Genomic DNA, 20138 nt, shown 5'->3' on the forward strand with positions numbered 1-20138 from the left:
TATATTCATTGTGTTTTAGCTCGGAGGCATTGTACCTTATATTTAGGCGACTTAGTGCAGGCAGCCACATAAAGTGCCCACATTTAGGGCAGGCAGTGTGAGACCCATCACTTGGAAGCAGTGTGCTTCTTTTGTGAATCTTGTGCATAATTCATGATATTTTAACTATTTTCTGAACAATCCACAAATTTCTTTTTATTAGGCTATATTCGGTTGTACTCACTGTGCTTGTGCAGTTTTGCACATTATAGGGAATCACTTTCAGTAATCTTCTCTAAAACTATTAGAAAATTTGTTGGAGAATATTCAATGCTGTCCTCAGTAGAGGGAAAATACTCAAATCTATTGAGCTAATATGCATAGTTGGCTTACAGAAATTAAATATATAAGTAAGAATATAGGCCATCAAACATATGTCGAATAGTGGCCATTGCATATGACAAACACGCTATTCAAACACTATGTATAGATTTCAATAAATTTGTGAGTCTGATGCATGAAAGGGTAGAGCTATTGAATCTGAAAGTTCACACATTCCTTCAGTCCAGGCATTTGCCATGTATTTCGCTCACTTAATTTACCCTTTGCAGACCTCTTTTAAAGGTTGAATCTGCCTTCTTCACCGTAGCCAAAGTGGATACACATAGGGCGTTGTTTAATTCTGTGTTGGATGTGATCTAGAGTCTCCACTTTAGAGTCACAATGTCAGTCAGGCTATTCCTACTATACTTCATTATTTTTTTCTCAAATGTCCCAAGTGTTATGAGAATCAGATAAAGCCCTTCCATCTATTCCTACTACATTATTTTTTTTCTCAAATGTCCCAAGTGTTATGAGAATCAGATAAAGCCCTTCCACAGTTCCACTTGACTAAATAGAGTTTGTATGTGTGGTCTTCTATCAGATTCAGAGAGTACACTGTCAGACAGGCTATTCCTACTACATTATTTTTTTCTCAAATGTCCCGAGTGTTATCAGAATAAGATAAATCTCTTCCACTTGACTTCTCAAATGTCCCAATGCCCAAGTGTTATCAGAATCAAATAAAGCCCTTGAGGCCCTTCTACTTGAAGAACCAGAGTCCCTACCATGCCACCTGTGTTGTTGTGAGACGTTTATTTTAATGTTAGACGATTAAAACAACCTCTGCCATTAGATTGAAACATACAGGTATTCTTCAGTTACAATTTGTAAGGTATTGCATACATTATCTTTAATCAGGGCTGAACATAGCAATTTGGTTTTTCAAATAAAATAAATATTACTGTTACACTAAACAGTTTTTGATAAAAGAAAGTTATAATATCACTTTTTTGTTTTCATCACATCTGTGTCTGTTTTGGAGAATTTGAAATGAGAAGTTTAATCAAAGCATAGAGTTCTGCATCAAATTTTAATTCATTGCTTGCTTGACATTTGCATACATTATCTTTAATCAGGGTTGAACATAGCAATTTGATTTCTCAAGTAAAATAAATATTACTGTTACAATAAACAATTTTTGATAAAAGAAAATTACAATATCACTTTTTTGTTTTCATTACATCTGTGTCTGTTTTGGAGAATTTGAATTATCACAAAGACGATCAAGGACATGGAATGAAAGACAATTGACAATTCATTGCTAGCTCGACATTTGCATACATTACCATATCTCAATCCATTCTTTAATTAGGGATAAACATAGCAATTTGGTTTTTTAAATAAAATAAATATTATTGTTACAATAATACAGTACATTCTCCCGAAGTTTTATAATGTGTCTTAGTTTGAAGAGTGTTCGAGCAGCTAAGCCTTTCAACTGGTGATAACACCACATCCTCTGCTACTGCTGCTTTAATGGTGTCCTCTGCTTCTCTTCACTTCTTATCTCACAGCCAATATACTCAAAGGTAAGGACAGATACTATAACTGCAAGCAAGAAAGAAACAGAATCTGCAACAAGCAACAATTTTTAACAGTCTCTTTCGTTTGTTTGTGATTCCTGCAGTCTCCCCTCACAGCAAGGTTAATGGTTTGAACTTGCTCTTATTTTTAGGATTGCAAGATATTTTTAGATTCTAATAGTTTTTAAATGTGATTTTTTGGAAAGTTTTCTGATTAAATTTGTCTAAAATCTGCTAGGGATTCATTGAAATCACAAGCTGTCGAGGTGAACTCTTCACAAAGAAAGTGCCCCAGAGATTTTTGAGGGTGCTGAATCTATATATGCAATTAAAAAACCAGTTTAAACAACACAAATCAAGATTTGGCCACAAATTTTTTCACTAGGAAACTCCAAAAAATCTCATTTAAAGACATTGGCTCTACCTATCTGTTATGTAGAATGTGCATTTAATAGCGACCTTGGCCCTCATTTCTAAAAATATTCTTGTTTCTTTGATTGAGAAAATTGTATGTCACAACTGGCATAATTCAGGTGCAGTAAGTTGTTTGTTACTGAATCCTTCTATGCTATCAAAATCTACAAATACAATTACAGCCAAATTATTTGTTTATTTTCATGATCTTGCAGAAATCAGGGTGCAGTATATGTTTATTGCTGAATCCAGCTATACCATCACAATCTACAGTTTTAATCAAATTGTTTGTTTGTTCCATGAAATTGTATATGAACCACCAGTGCATAATCAGGGTGAAGTAGATATTTGTTACTGAGTACATCAGTGCCAATCAGGCTCTACAATTTCAATCCATTTAATCATAAATTTCAACAAAAATTGGTCCACCATGTATGTGGATCAATCATTAGTCAGTAACCCTACTCCTCAGGAGCCAACGTGCTTTCAAGGGTTGCAGTTTAATGCACATGCTACATAGGAGATAGGTGTTGCCACGGTGTTCAGCCATGGGATGTTCAGCTCACAACTTACTTTCTCTGCCAGCGGGCCATGGTGCCTTGTAATGGTACATTGATGCTTGAAGGGCTCATTCAATCAAATCTGCATGGAAATATGGAAGGAGTGGCAGCAATCTGACTGTTTGAGCTCAAGTCCTAAAATTGAAAAAATCTCGAAATTCGTCTTTCTCTAAAGAATTTTCAACTTCAAAAGAAGTCAAAATGGCACAAGTATTTTTTGTTTTAGGAATTCTCCAACATTTGTACCTCACTCTGCTGCAGTGGGATCATATTAGAATATGTGAAAACAAATATCTAAACATTTTAATTCCTTTGAATAGTGAGAGTATCCAGCTTATCAGTCTTCTTTGGCCCTGTTATGGCATAAAAAATATAAAATCTACTTAGGCCTTTCGTCCCTCCACCATAGTCTACTGTCAATTCGCATGTGTACTTGTGAATCATTATATTTTGAATGTTAGTCAAACTGTTGTATCGTGTGGGGCTAATGTAGACACAGATGAGTTGCTATTTTGGTTCATGGACCATCTTCAGCTTTTGATTGTGACCTATGTCATGTTATAGGGTATGTTTCCAAAATGGCATATCCCTTTGTTGAAATTCCATTCCATATTAGTATTCTTCTGTCTTATCTTTAGCTTTATTCTTGTGACATCTAATTTATTGCTTTTTGACAGTCATGGTTACTCTTCAGTTTTCTTTGAACCCAAGAAAAAACAGAGTAAAGTTTCTTATTCCTTTGAATAGTGATAGTAACTTTCTTGGAACTTTCTCAATAGTCACTGTAAGGGAGGAGGAATATAATTGCTTTTCACGCAAGTTCCTGGGTTGATGTGATAGCCTCCTTGCACAAACTTCCTTTGTGCAGTCCCATCATTGCTTTGAGTGGTCTCAAACATTTCCAAAAACCATTTTATACAATTGGTTTATAAAGGCTTTGCCTTTACAAAAATCTAGCAAACCTTCTTAGGCCTTTCGTCCCTCCACCATAGTCTGATTTCGGACTGCAAGTTGGCCTTTTCAATTTTTTTTTAATCCCATCCACCTGGCTAAGCATTAAACTTCCTTTGTGCAGTGCCATCATTGCTCTGAGTGGTCTCAAACATTTCCAAAAACCATTTTATGCAAAAACTGTTTTATGCTTCCTATTTACTTTTCCAGCTATTGTATGATTGTTGCTATGGTCCGAAATTAATTTCTACATTAATTAAATTCAATAATTGATTTGTTTGATTGAGATCATAAGGGAAAGATTAGGAATTCTCCAACATTTGTACCTCACTCTACTGCAGTGGGATTATATTAGAATATCTGAAAACAAATATCTAAACATTTTAATACTCACAATAAATTCCATTGTAGACCTTGATGTTCTCCCTGTGTTTTAGACATTATCCCATGTTAAAATGTCTATTAAGTATCTAATAGAGATGCGAGGAAAGAATTACCGAGAGAAGTTGCAAGTGGGTTAATGTAATGGTTGGAAATTCACAAATTGCCTATGGAGCTCCCAAGTCACCATGACATCATGGTTGCTGAAGGAGCACATAGTTACATTTGAGCATTTTTCTTTACTGACTCAGACTCAAAATCAGACATATTAGAGCACGGTTCTTACAATTCCTCTACTAATTACAGCAACCATCACTTTGGCAGTGGACTGCCTGCCCCTCCTCCTGCTTATCAGTCTTCTTTTATACATTAGGTAGGTACGGTGCTTATCTTACCGTGGTCAAGCAAGTTGTGAAATGTATATGATTTATAACATATCATCTGTGAACAAAAGATTTATCAAGCCAGAAACTGGTTTTGGTGTGCAAGTCCCTGGCTAATGTCATAGTCTCAATAGTCACTGTATTAACTGAGTCTCATAGACACGTCAACATTCACACTGGCTTTGACACCTTCAAACCTTACTATACTTCAATTTGTTCTATTATTATAATAAAGTATTATTGTGTGTACTATTCAATTTTTTTCTGGTAAAAATAGTACTGGAGTACATTCCATACATTGCAATTTCGTACTGACCTCCCATCGTGGCGCTGTCCTTTCAACCTAAATATGGAGGAGATTAAGCCCTTTCATTGCTTCCACCGACAATGTGTGAAACCATCTAATTTCGACCTAACTCAACATAAATCTCAGGGCCATCTCTGCACTTCACGTGTACTGCTTGTACTACCAGATTTCGGTTCCTTTCTCCTTCTCTATCAATCTCATTTCAATAAATTATAAATTACAGACATTCATTGACTCTCAGTTTCAGAAAGGGTTTCCCCTGCATATTGGGCTCACATGAATAAATGAGACAGAGCAGGCTCGACTGGGGTGACCTTGCAACACATTCACAGGACTAATGGAGAAATCAAGAGTTTAGAGTAATGTGGACGTGTTCCCAGGTCGCCCCAGTCGAAACCTCCTCTGCTACTGCTGCTTTAATGGTGTCCTCTGCTTCTCTTCACTTCTTATCTCACAGCCAATATACTCAAAGGTAAGGACAGATACTATAACTGCAAGCAAGAAAGAAACAGAATCTGCAACAAGCAACAATTTTTAACAGTCTCTTTCGTTTGTTTGTTATTCCTGCAGTCTCCCCTCTCTTTGATAGCAGTGCTTTGTTTTCAGGTGAGCAAATGTTGTTTATAGGGGCAACCATGGGCATTTTTATATATTTAGGAATCTGGCAGATAACAACAAGGTTAATGGTTTGAACTTGCTCTTATTTTTAGGATTGCAAGATATTTTTAGATTCTAATAGTTTTTAAATGTGATTTTTTGGAAAGTTTTCTGATTAAATTTGTCTAAAATCTGCTAGGGATTCATTGAAATCACAAGCTGTCGAGGTGAACTCTTCACAAAGAAAGTGCCCCAGAGATTTTTGAGGGTGCTGAATCTATATATGCAATTAAAAAACCAGTTTAAACAACACAAATCAAGATTTGACCACAAATTTTTTCACTAGGAAACTCCTAAAAATCTCATTTAAAGGCATTGGCTCTACCTATCTGTTATGTAGAATGTGCATTTAATAGCAACCTTGGCCCTCATTTCTAAAAATATTCTTGTTTCTTTGATTGAGAAAATTGTATGTCACAACTGGCATAATTCAGGTGCAGTAAGTTGTTTGTTACTGAATCCTTCTATGCTATCAAAATCTACAAATACAATTACAGCCAAATTATTTGTTTATTTTCATGATCTTGCAGAAATCAAGGTGCATTATATGTTTATTTCTGAATCTAGCTATACCATCACAATCTATAGTTTTAATCAAATTGATTGTTTGTTCCATGAAATTGTATATGAAACCACCAGTGCATAATCAGGGTGAAGTAGATATTTGTTACTAAGTCCATCAGTGCCAATCAGGCTCTACAATTTCAATCCATTTAATCATAAATTTCAACAAAAATTGGTCTGCCATGTATGTGGATCAATCACTAGTCAGTAACGCTACTCCTCAGGAGCCAATGTGCTTTCAAGGGTTGCAGTTTAATGCACATGCTACATAGGAGATAGGTGTTGCCACGGTGTTCAGCCATGGGATGTTCAGCTCACAACTTACTTTCTCTACCAGCGGGCCATGGTGCCTTGTAATGGTACATTGATGCTTGAAGGGCTCATTCAATCAAATCTGCAGGGAAATATGGAAGGAGGAGTGGCAGCAATCTGACTGTCTGAGCTCGAGTCCTAAAATTGAAAAAATCTCGAAATTCGTCTTTCTCTGAAGAATTTTCAACTTCAAAAGAAGTCAAAATGGCACAAGTATTTTTTGTTTTAGGAATTCTCCAACATTTGTACCTCACTCTGCTGCAGTGGGATCATATTAGAATATGTGAAAACAAATATCTAAACATTTTAATTCCTTTGAATAGTGAGAGTATCCAACTTATCAGTCTTCTTTGGCCCTGTTATGGCATAAAAAATATAAAATCTACTTAGGCCTTTCGTCCCTCCACCATAGTCTACTGTCAATTCGCATGTGTACTTGTGAATCATTATATTTTGAATGTTAGTCAAACTGTTGTATCGTGTGGGGCTAATGTAGACACAGATGAGTTGCTATTTTGGTTTGTGCAGTGCCATCATTGCTCTGAGTGGTCTCAAACATTTCCAAAAACCATTTTATGCAAAAACTGTTTTATGCTTTATTTCTCCACCCCTCTCCTAATTAGAAATACAATTTTGGGTTCTCTACTAATTTTCTCCACACCCATTTAATCTAACAATGGACATAGAGCATGTATATTTATACCTGTGTGTTGGAAATACCATTTTATACTTTAATGTTTATTATTTTTGTTTTATTATTATTACTTGAATTTCTTCTTAACAAGTGGTTGTGTTTCTTTTGGTTTCAGTGAAAGTATGGGCTCCAATGTTGGCTCTCTTATTATGGAGTATAATTCATCTTTGAGAATTTTTCAATTATTAAATTAGGTTAGTCAATTGCTTAAACTATTAAATTTATTTCAAAAAGTTTTTGTTACTTTATAGGTTAGACACTGGCTTGAAATATTAAACTTATTTCAAAATGTTTTTGTTACTTTATAGATAAGGCGTAGATTTCTTGGCTCTATGATGAAAATAATGAAGGGAAAATACATGTTAATCTGTTACTTGTGCTCTTTGATGGAAGTTTTGTAATGCATGACTGAAAAATACACGGTGAGAGAAAAATGCATATTATGCTAATTGAAGAATGTTTTTCGCTTGTCAAACTTATAGTATTGAATTTAACACACTAAAACTTTACAACAATGAACTAACAATATTCATGATGAAAATAGCAATATGGAAGATTTATCTGCATAATGAAAAAGACAATATGGGAGATTCCAATCACGTTCCAAGGCATTTTTTAAAATGTGAATGTGACAAAAGGTTGTTGTGGAAGGTGCTATTTGTATATGGGAAATTTCTTGATCATTGTGTATAATCCTAATGTTGATAGATATGTCTACTAACTGGTTCCAGTTAATGGGGCATTTATTTGAGCGTTCAATATATTTTTATTCTTTATCAAAGTATTCTTTTGTTGTATTTGTGTTCTTCAATTTATGCCTTACGGCGTTTCCTTTGCAACATCTAGTGCAAATGCTAGTTATATATATGTCATTGATGTCTTAAAAGTGGTAAAAATTATTATTATAATTTAGTTGTCAACTAATACTAAAAATAACTATCATTGTTAGATCTAAGACTTTGTGATCCATAATGTAGATAGATGGCTTTCGGATTAATCACATTATTAGAATTTGGTCGAAGTTTCGAACCAAATAATGTGGTCCATCCTCAAGACTAATGTGGAGTTATTTATTAAAATAATAATAATATATATATATATATATATATATATATATAGTTTAAAACTCGCTATTAGGAATAAATATAAATATAAATATAAAATATTTTATACCAATACTTAATAATTAATTATTTAGAAATCCGAGGTAAGGACTAAAATATTATATATTTATTTAAAAACTAGTTGTTATAAAATATTTTATTCCAATATTTCAATAATTAGTTAATAAGGTGCTATCTATTAAATTTTTTATATATCTCAGAGTAAATAAAATATTTTGTTTTAATGTTTTAATAACTAATTATCAATTATCAATTTATAAAATATTAATAGGGGCTAACTTATTCCAAACAAATAAAATATACCTAGGTTCAATGTATAGAACTAGAGTTACCGTTTAAGAAATGGTTCTATAAATGATAATATATAAAATAAAAAAGTTACTTATTATTATTTAAATATGAAGAGGTTTTTACGCATATATATTAGTTATATTAACTGACGTAATAATCATATTGCGAAAAATAAATATGTCATGTCTTTTCTCAAACACATTAGTAACAGGGTGTTGCTACACAATTTTGCACATTTTTTACTAAGGAAGAGGGCCCCACACTTTCGACTTAGGGACTTAGGGGTCAAATCGACTTTATTTAGCTGCTAGTGGAATGTAGGGGCCACCCACATAAGAGTTCGAATTAGCCATTCGATATGCTTGGAGGGAAAATCGAATGGGTGGATGGAGGGGCCCACATGAGGCTAAGGGGGCCCAAGGAGTTATAAAGAGAGATCAACTCTCATTTTGTTCTCATTCTGAATATTTGACAAACAAACTCACTCTTGTACACTTTGCTGCTTAAAGAGTGTACCAGTGGTTTAGCCACGAGTCTTCCGTAGGGAAGATTCAACCTCTACTTCAGGGGACCATCTGTGTCCGCCCTAGGGAGGTTGTTCCACAGAGATTGCAGGAGTTTCCCGTAGCGATTCATATCTCAGCCAGCGACGCAGAGGAAGGGACTACGTGTTTTATGGGTAGCCAGAAATACGCAGAGGTTGATTTAGCCAGCCAAAAGGCCCCTCACTCGTTGGGAGTTTTCGAGAGCAAAGAAGGTGGAGGACTAAGGGTATTTTATCATTGTTTTGTAGCCAACTAGTGAGTACACGCAGCAGTATACATTTCTGGGCAGGGAGACTACGCAATGGCCTCCAACAGCAAATTCGTGGGGCTTGATTGAGCAACCATCAGGGCCAAGGACCATCCGCAAGGGATCAAATAGTACAGTGAAAAGCGGAATTTGAGCGGTGTTTCCAAGTGGATTTGCAAGTTGTTTCCTGCAAATCTAATTTGGCAGCAATAACCGGAGAGCAGCTCCAAAGAGTCGAAAACCTAAAGTCAAAATCAAAGAAATTCCTTTTGGGTATTGTCCAAGGAGTCTAAGGCCAAAAGGCATGAATTTTCTAGGCAGTGTTTGGGCACTTTCTAGCATACGAAAGTCAACAGATGTAGTAGGAGAGCAATGCCCAAGACGCTGAAAATCCAAAGTCAAAATCGGAGAAATTCCCTTTTGGGTTTTGTCCAAGGAGTCTAAGGCTAAAAGGATAGAATTTTCTAGACAGTTTTTTGGCACTTTCCAGCAGGCTGAAGTTAGCAGATCAACAGTTTACTGGGACAACGCAGAGCATAATAGAGCAACAGCTAAACAACCATCTTTCCAACGATTCTACCACCTGGGTTGCTTGTCCTTGAGACAAGCCTAGGTGCACTACTCCATTTATATATTGTACTCATGCTCTCCTATTTCATAATATATGGCTCAGCAGATCTAGTATTACAGTGTTTCATGGGTGTTTGCTAAATGTTTTTAATTTTCCAATGTTGCAGTGTTTGTTTAATTTGTTTATCACTTAAATTCTTGTTTAGGAACATTACAAAATAGTAGAGAAAGACTCAATTTTTATAAATATTCAAAACAAAACAAAAAATGAAGGTCAAGAGGGGAACAAGATAATAACACATATCTAGGGGTAACAAAAATAAGAATAATATAAAAAGGAAGAAACAAGAAAAATGATTACTAAGTAAACAAACAGAGTTAAAGAAAAAAATAATAGTAAAAATAAAAACCTAAAAATAAGCTAGAAATAAAAGTAAAAAAGAGAAGAAAAGGAGGTGGAATCAAGAAATGAGAGATAAAATCTAGCTCGCTCTTAATTTCCAACTATCATCTTTATGATTATTAATATTTATTAAGATAAAATTATCTTATTACCATTACTTACAATTTAAAAATAAAAATAAAAACCTTAAACCTCGTAAACTTTAAATTATATTTACATTTATTTTTAATAAGACTCTTAAATAGTTAACCTTTTTACCTAATATTTTTTAAATTAAATTATATTATTTTTATTTTTATTAATTAATTTTCCCTTGAGATTATGTAACAAACCTCACTATCTAAAAACACATTGTCAAAGTGAATATAGAGATGAGCTTCAAATTTATTCTTATTCCAAGAACATAATGTCAAAATATTTTATGTTTTATTATATTTCGAGATGAATAAATAAATTTAGCATAAAAAAAATTGTATAACATTTAAAACTTTTTGTTTTTTAAGTGGAACAGCTCTCAATCCTACATAATCCTATTCAAAATTAGATCATAAAAACTATAAAGACCAAAGCCTACCTAACTCTTCGACCACATCCTTACCAGAAAACCCCAAAATATAGAACATGCTTTTATTTTTTTCGGGACGGGGACTGAGATGCAGGTCTGAGAATTTTTTTTCCGAGCGACATTCGTCGTTGCCACTTCGTGATTCCCGGGGTGTTGACCAACTCCTCGCCACGTTTATTCCACAGGCTACATGTGATGTCAGCGCATCCATTGAATTTGTCCCAATGAAATATCAGTGAATGTTACTCCACAAATTTAAATTGAATTTAAATTATATGAAAAGAAAATACTATTTATGATCTGTATTCTATGACAATAAAATACAATTTCTGATCTGTCTTGCTCAAATTGGGCACATTGGGGCCTCAAAGATTCCTGAGAAGCTCGGACTCACATTGTAACTCAGAACCAAAACCTCAATTTTTCATTTTCACTGCTGCTCTTTTACTTTGTTGTGAATATGGAGATGCTAGACAGAGTTTCACAACTGAACTCAGGATTCAAAATCCCGTTGATAGGCCTGGGTACGGCTGCATTACCTCAGAACGAGGACGATTTAAAGGAAGCTGTAGCTACAGCTCTCAAGGTACAGTTTCGTTATATTTCTTCCATACTTTTCAATATGTTTGGAGATTTGTTAAATCCTACCTAGGGAAACTGTTGTTTTCTTAATCATGCCTTATTTGGATTCACAGGTAGGTTACAGGCACTTTGACACTGCAAGTATTTATGGCACAGAGCCAGCTTTAGGAGAAGCTCTCAGTGGGGTTTTTCAGAGTGGGGTTGTAATGCGGGGTGAAGTTTTTGTTACCAGTAAACTCTTCGCGAGTGATCATGAAGATCCTGTTTCTGCATTGAAGACAAGTTTAAAGTAGGTACTTTTTCACATTCAAAGCTGACACAGACCCATCTAAACTTGGGTGTTGGGTATGATGTGCACCTCAAGTTGTGATGTTCAATGTTGAACGACCTTGGGTCCATGATCAAACCCTGCCTCTGTGCTAATGTCGGATGCATTGTTAGAAAGATCCCTTGGTTGTAATGATCATAAGTAAAAATTGAATTGTTTGTAATGTTAATAAATTAAAATGGAAAAGAAGATGAAACTTGATAAAGATTTATCTTAATTCCAAATTCTCTAAGATATCTAATATTTAGATTTTTAATTCGTTCTTAATTCCAAATCTTCTAAGATATCTAATATTTAGATTTTTAATTCGTTTGTACTTCTCGGTGCAATATATTTGGGATTAAGTGGATCTATGCTGATTCAGATTCAGCTCATCTCAGTATGTGCTTGTATATAAGCATCACATGTTGTTGAATGACTTTAAATCCATTATCAAGCCCTGGGTTTGCGTACTATATAATTAAAATGAAAAATCAAAGGCCTTTGTTGACTTTAATGTCAATAAGCATTCATCTTAACTTTAAATCTTTATAGTAAAATATTTGCACTTATAATTTGTTTATACATCTTGATGTTTAATAAATCTGAAGTGAATCTATGTTAGTTTAGATTCAATGCATCATTACACACTCTTACACATATGGAAAGTTGTCAAAACATATAGGGTTTAGTGGATTAATGTTAGTATAGATTTGCATCATTACATGCATTATATATGAAGAGTTAGCCAAATATCCAATTGTGAAGCTCTGGGCTGTCTACTTGAAGTGAAATAATATCTTTATGTTAGGGTTTATATTCAATTTGCTTATACACAATAGCATAGATTTATCTTAATTCTCCATTTATTCACTGCTCTCTTAATTCTCCATTTATTCACTACTCTCAACTCAAAGTACATTTAAACACTACTCTCAACTCAAAGTACATTTAAATGTTTTTTTAAGCCTCAAGAACATTGAAAATTACATTCTGACTTTTATGCCTTCACTGTATTTAGATACTCTTTGAAGCTTCAAAAACATTGAACATCGAAATTCAAATTTTGACTTTCATTTACTTAATAGACTGATTAATATATAGAAAGATAGAAAGAGAGCATAATTATCCACTCCCTTTACATGAAGTACAGGGAAGGTTGACAATTCACCTTCATCCCACCTCCAACTAGGTTGTAAAAAGCACCACACCTCTCTTTATATTATAAAGTTTCTTTTCAATGTTACCTAAGCTCCGCACTTCTATTTATGTTATTAAGTTTCTTTTCAATGTTATCTCAGAAATTAAGAACAACCCATATTACTTGCTTTGTAGGAAGTTGCAGCTTGAATATTTGGACTTGTATCTGATCCACTGGCCTATAAATTTGAGAAAAGGAGCTTCGCATCCAATTCCTAAAGAGGAAGACTTTTTGCCATTAGATATCAAGTCTGTATGGAGGGGATTAGAGCAATGTGTGGAGTTGGGTCTTACCAAATCTATTGGCGTGAGCAATTTCTCATGCAAGAAGATTGAAGATTTGTTGACATATGCCAACATTCCTCCTGCTGTCAATCAGGTAATCTTTCTATTCTTGCTGGACACGGAAATGAATGAAATCCATTTATTTAACTCCTGGTACAACAGGATTTTCATTTTCTTGAGAGTGACTGATCCATCAGGAACCAGCCACAAACCAGTCTGCTTTTGCAGACAAACCAACCCATGAAGGGTGACGATGTGCACATGCCTCCAGGGGATTGGAACCTTGACAGGCAACTTGAAATGCCACCATCCATGCTTTTGAACTATAACCCGGTAGACAACAAACAAAATGGCTTGAATTTGAAAGTTTCTCACAATGTGATCATCAGTAAAGTGCACTATTTTTGGAGATGGTAATGGAAACGCATATTCCTAAATCGGCTTATCATAGTTACATTTTAATGGCTTTGAGCAACAGCAGAGAAAGCTTTCAAAACTGTCACAAGTGATAAAAGATTCAAATGCTAGGGAATTGTCTCTGAGTCTGTTTTTGACGTTAATAAGTTTGCATAATTGGGGCATCTGAAAACTTGACTATTCAGAAATTGATATAGCAAATTTGGGTTTGAAATCCTGCACTTGAAGTGGAGGAGAGGTCTATAGAGATCATCACTTTAAGTTATTGAATTTTAAGCATTGCTTTGATGTGCTAGAATATAAGCTACTTATTGCAAAGTCCTTACCACGGGATTGCTGAACTCTTCAATTACATTTAACTTCCATTATTAGCTACCCTTTTTACATATACATCAAACTTAAGTTGTATGAATTTTGAAATCACATAGATTTCTTTCATATTGAAAAATAAGAATTGTTTTCTGTGATAGGTTGAGATGCATCCCCTGTGGCAACAAAAAAAGCTAAGAGATTATTGCAGCAACGTCAAGATTCATGTCAGTGCATATTCTCCTCTAGGATCATCTGGTACCTACTATGGGACCAATGCCGCTATGGAAAATACTGTCATTCAGGAAATTGCCAAAAGGCGCGGAAAGACTGTGGCTCAGGTACTAGTTTCAAACTTTTAGCGTTGCTTAAGAATACAGTCTTTCTTTGGAAAAGAAACTCAATATAGCTACTAAAACAATGGAAGTAAAGTTGAATTACTATCCATTTTTCCCATCTTGAATATTTTAAACAGGAACTTGAGAAAAATTACATGTCAACATTATTTGGACGATAGCAGGTTGGTTGTACCACTGGTCATAGGGAATATGTTTCTCCCCAACTATTTTATGGCTTACCACATGCTCACTAAGATGCATATGGAAACAACTTGGTATATTTTCCTTTTCTGGTCTCAGGATTGAAGGTTATTTTGCTTTTTATATAGTGCTCTCTGAACTTTGTATTTTCAGGTTTTGTTGAGATGGGGATTGGAACAAGGAGTCAGCGTGCTGCCTAAAAGCTACAACAAGGGTAGAATAGCTGATAATTATCAAATTTTTGACTGGTCATTAACTAGAAATGATCATGAGAAGATTAGCGAACTTGAACAAAAGAAGATTGTGAGGAGAGACGGACTCATTAACTCAACCACCAGCCCTTACAAAACCATTGAAGACTTATGGGATGGAGAAATCTAATTAACTCTTGAATGTGCATATCTTTACTTTTTAATTGGGGAGCCTAATGCAGTTGACAGCTTCTCAATAATATTGATACATCACTTGCTTCCTTCCCTTAACCAATAGTTGAATGGTAGACAAGGGGCACTTACTGTAAAGAGACGAGGTTAAAGCTTTGTGGACATCTTTCCTATCCAAATAAATATTACTTTCAAAGGACAGACTTCGCTGCCTCTTAGACGGAGACTTGGCTGTTTGCATTTAATTTTGTAAAAGGAACCACTTTTTCAAGATATGTTAAGATAATTCTATGGTATGCCGTGCATAGCATGTTAGAATATTTAGAATTTGTTTCAGATATTGTTGTTCATTTTTCTGGTTCTATTTGAGAGCCAACAACAATCTCTCCAAACACCAATGCAAATGAAACAATTTTTTTCCTGCTATGTAACTTTCAACAAACACAGTTTATATTTGATGTGATCGACGCTATCAGTGTTGAGATGCTTAAATATACCTGCTTTATTGTTAGTTGTTGGTACTTTGCAGGGTTACTAGAGATTGTGGCCAACAATGTGCACTGAGCAGAGGTGCACTTAATGACATATGCATCACTTATATACCAATGACATATACATTAGTTATATACCACTGCTCAATGCTTATTGCTGGCCAGATTTTTTGATGGACGAATATAATTTTTGTTAGTTCAAGGATTTTATTTCTTATAAAGTTTATACCAGTTGATTTTTATTTTATTCAAGTTTATGAACTTTTAGGTGTGTAAGTCTAGTATTGCTTATTAGTCAATGCCAGTCTATTAGTTCAGTCTGACTGCATTGTGTCATCTGTGAATAAAAATTCCCCGCCCTACAATGGGGAACGAATCTTGTGGGCTCACAATGTTGCGGATTAATAACCCTTATGAGCATTTAACTGGGGACATCATCTTTTTCACATCTGAAATGAAACACTAGACTTTTCTTTTTCTGTGAGAAAAATAGAACCTACCTTGTAAAAGGCACAACCAGAAAATCCTGTCCTCATTTGTGAGTGTGAAGAAACCCTGGAGCAGACAGAAGAAAAGAAGACTAGGAGGTGTGGCTTGGGTAGATACTCTTCCTATTCACATGGTTACACCTTGCCACCATATTTAGGGCTACTTTGTTACACCGCCCCCACTTCCTGCATGGCCTCGAAGACTTCAGCGCACGGCCAACCATAGGAGGTGCTAAAGATAGATAACAAGCCCCTTCCGCTTCTACCCAAGCATACTAATACCGCCAACTAAGAAAGCGAACTATAACAAGGCCGGTCTGGCCCGACCGAATCTCTCGGCGCCTACCTACTCCCTTCAAAGGCGCTGTGCAGTCCAATACCGCAGTTATAGCCAGGAGTTATGATCATGGAGGTTTATTATGTTAGACCTAGGGGTTATGATCACGCTGAAGGTGTTTTTATTGTGAGGTTTATTTTCATAATAGGGTGAAGGTGTTTTTATTGTGAGGTTTATTTTCATAATAGGGTTAATTATGTTAATTAAGTTGAAGGTGGTTTTTTTTTAGGTTTATTTTCCTAATATGATTAATTATGTTGAAGGTGTTTTTATTGTGAGATTTATTTTTATGTGTTTTTTTTGTTGTTACTTTTTTTTAAAGTTATAGGCATTATTTTGCACGGCAATGTACAAATACTAGTTATGTTATATACTAGTTATGTTATAGTTAGGATTTATGATCATGGAGAGAGGTTAATTATGTTTAAAGGTGTATTTTTAAAGTGAAAGTTATTATTTTTTTTTTAATTTAAATGGTTATCTTGTGGTTTGTGGTTATAAATGAAAGGTATTTGTGGTTCTCGTCATCTCCTTTATATTAATGGATGGAATTTTAAATCTTAATTAGCTTGTGTTTCTATCCATGTTTATTTTTTCACAATTACCTAATACAATTATGAAATTATCATGCACATTATTAAATAACAAATAACATCTAGATATTAGTGCTTCGGATTAATCACATTGTTAGGATTTGGTTAATTTGTTAAAAAAAATATTTAAGAATAAGGAATGAGGAGATGTCTGCTAAATTGTTTAATATTTAGTTAGAAACTAATTGTTATGTAATAATTAAATATTTTATTTTGATATTATAAATTGATTATTTAATAATATCATATTTTTATAATAATATTATCTAAAAATAATTAATTTTTATAATATAGTTTGTTAGGGTTTGACTTATTCAGGATAAATTTGGTAATAATTCAAATTAAAATATTTTATTTCATTATAATTTAATATTATTAATTTCTATAATAAGAATATTATCGGTTAAATTGTTTAATATTTAGTCAGAAACTAGTTCTTATGTAATAATTAAATATTTAAATATCATAAATTGATTATTTAATAATATCAATAATAATATTATCTAAAAATAATTAATTTATATAATATAATTTGTTAGGGTTTGACTCATTCAAGATAAATTAGGTTAAAGACTTACTCTTAGGAATAATTCATTAAAATATTTTAATTTCATCATAATTTAATACTATTAATTTCTATAATAAAAATATTATCAATTTGACCATAATTTGTTAGAGGAAAACTTATCTAATTTCAATAGGAGAATGGCTAAGATAATTTTAAAGGTTTACTAGATAAATATTAAAAGTCACTATTAGTTAAGTTAACCATTTTGATAAGAAATATACTTCTTATGCTAAATAAATGAAGTTAAAGAAAATTAACACAGATAAAAGGGGGTCTTGGGGCTTTATCCCCTTTTATCTGTATTAATTTTCTTTAACTTCATTTATTTAGCATAAGAAGTATATTTCTTATCAAAATGGTTAACTTAACTCATCCTCACTTTTAACATTTATCTAGTAAACCTTTAAATTATCTCAGTCATCCTCTTATCGAAAGGAGATAAGTTTTCTTCTAACAAATTATGGTCATATTGATAATATTCTTATTATAGAAATTAATAATATTAAATTAATATGAATTATTCCTAAGAGTAAGTCTTTAACCTAATTTATCTTGAATAAGTCAAACACTAACAAATTATATTATATAAATTAATTATTTTTAAATAATATTATTATCGATATTATTAAATAATCAATTTATGATATCCAAATAAAATATCTAATTATTGATGATGATGATGATGATGGTTAACATCCACTGAGAACAAATTTTGGTCTATCGGACCTAAATAAACGAATTATTTAGTTTGATTTAAGATTTTATTCCTATGCTCAAAAAGCTTGGAGAGAAGCCTCCCGAGCTCACTATAATTTTGACATCGTAAAAGGCTAGGAAGATCAGTATTGCAACAAAGATTATGAAACTGAGATCTAATGTGGTTGTACGCAGGGCACTCTAAGAGGAAGTGATATTCATCCTCGATGTTCATATTCTCATAGAGATGGCAGATCATTTCCATCCATGGTGTTTTAGGAACTGTCCAATGACCCATTTCACTATGGAGCTCATGAGAGTTCGTTCTAATCTTGGTTATATTAATTTTTTTCTTTGAGCTAGTTAAAACAAAGAGATACTTTTGATCTTCTAGGGTGTGGTTGATGACCTCCTTATAATATCTTAATTTTCTTTTAGCTGCTAAATCTTTCTCACACCACATTTTTTCTTTGAACTTAGAAGTAACAATATTTTTAATGTTATTAATGTTTTGCAATGCAGCATTCTCGTCAATCTCCCAATGGTTTAACTAGGCCCTTGTTTCTTTATACCAACCTCGTTTGAGCCTTAGGTGGTTTTGGCTGGAATTTAAAGCTAGCTTAGGAAGTCTATGATCTCTTATGTTATTGAGTTTGTGCTTGTATAACATAAGCCTAAGCATGGTTAGGCTCTCGATAGGGGAAAGACCCACTTCTACAAGGAGAATAGGATAAGGTGTATTGCTTTTAATTTTGAGGTTATACATTATAAAACGCTTCTGGATTTGCTCAATCTTTCTCCAGGATTCTCTAGAGATGTTGCAACCCCAAACCTCATATCCATATAAGATAACAGGAGTGATTAAAGTTTCAAAGAGGAACTTATTTCTATCCCACATTACGAGGTTTGTCGTTTTATAATTATTTTCAAGACCAAAATAAGTTTTCCACCCCACATTAATCATTTTCTCAATGTTATAGTTCCAGTTGAGCTTGTGACGAATATCAATTCCTGGGTACTTGTAAGAAGACACTTCCTCCAAGTTACTATTGTCATACATAAAATTAGCGTAAGTGTCCTTCTTGGATTTGATAATCATAACTTTTGTTTTGTCAGTGTTAACAGTCATACCCATGGTAGAGCAAAAATCCTTAAGAAGTCTAAGTTGCTTATCAAGATCAGATGGGCACCTTGCGAGAAGAACAATATCGTCAGCATAGAGAAGAAGGATGATGACTATCTCAGCTAAGATCATGCTAGCGCAGCCTGCTTCCTCTAAGAAACCTTCTAGCTTATCGATGTAAATGCCAAATAGGGTAGGGGAGAGGGGGCAACCTTGTTTAACTCTGATATTACACTTAATATCTTTTGTTCATCCCTCATTGCTCTTTAACTTGGCAATTAGATTCTCATATAACCTTATAGTGGCATCTCTCAACTCGAAAGGAACCTTTAGCTCTTCTAATCTATTCCATAGGTTGTTTCTAAGAACCGTATCGAAAGCCTTTCTAAAGTCCACAAAGCAACAAAAGAGATTGGATTTATCATTGCGACATTCCTCCACAATGATCCTAAGCGTAACGAGGTGGTTCGTTGTTGAGTGTTTCCTTCTAAAACCCGCTTGGCCTTTAGCCCGCTTACCTTCACTTTCAACCCACATGCTCAACTTCTTTTCCAAAATAATACCATATAACTTGGCTAAGAGAGGGATGATCATAATTGTCCGATAATTAGAGGGGTTATTTGTATCCCCCTTCAATGTCCTTAGCTTTCCCATTTGCCAGATGATTAACCCCAAAATCAATGTCTTCTAATGAGAAAACCTCTTTCGTTGTGAGCAGGGTTTCAAAGTTATCCATAACATTTGGAGATTCATAAAGCTTTTTAAGATGGGAATTCCAGTCGTGTAAAGCAATTTTATTATTATCTTTAGTTTTCCCAGTTAGAATCTGCCTCTAGAATTTCTTAGGAGCTACCTTAGAGAGGTGTAAGAGATTCTCTTGTCTTTTACAAATATACTGTTTTTTTTTCCTTTTAGTTAGGGCTTTGTATATTTTTATCTTGCCAATTTTAGAGATTCATCAACAGC

At 33.9% G+C, this 20138-nt stretch overlaps 1 protein-coding gene across 1 annotated transcript; it reads left to right on the forward strand.

Moving 5' to 3' along the window:
* The first annotated feature begins 10880 nt into the window (after nt 1–10880).
* Nucleotides 10881–15172, forward strand: LOC149184696 (non-functional NADPH-dependent codeinone reductase 2-like). Its single transcript, XM_089417668.1, has 5 exons — nt 10881–11440; nt 11550–11725; nt 13079–13322; nt 14116–14295; nt 14647–15172. The coding sequence occupies exons 1-5, from the start codon at nt 11315–11317 to the stop codon at nt 14872–14874; spliced, it is 954 nt and encodes a 317-aa protein (XP_089273794.1). The 5' UTR covers nt 10881–11314; the 3' UTR covers nt 14875–15172.
* The last annotated feature ends 4966 nt before the right edge of the window (nt 15173–20138 follow it).

The sequence above is a fragment of the Pinus tabuliformis genome, chromosome 3_2, assembly GCF_031772625.1.
Source record: "Pinus tabuliformis cultivar Carrire ecotype Pingquan chromosome 3_2, CPIR1, whole genome shotgun sequence".
NCBI classification, from domain to species: domain Eukaryota; kingdom Viridiplantae; phylum Streptophyta; class Pinopsida; order Pinales; family Pinaceae; genus Pinus; species Pinus tabuliformis.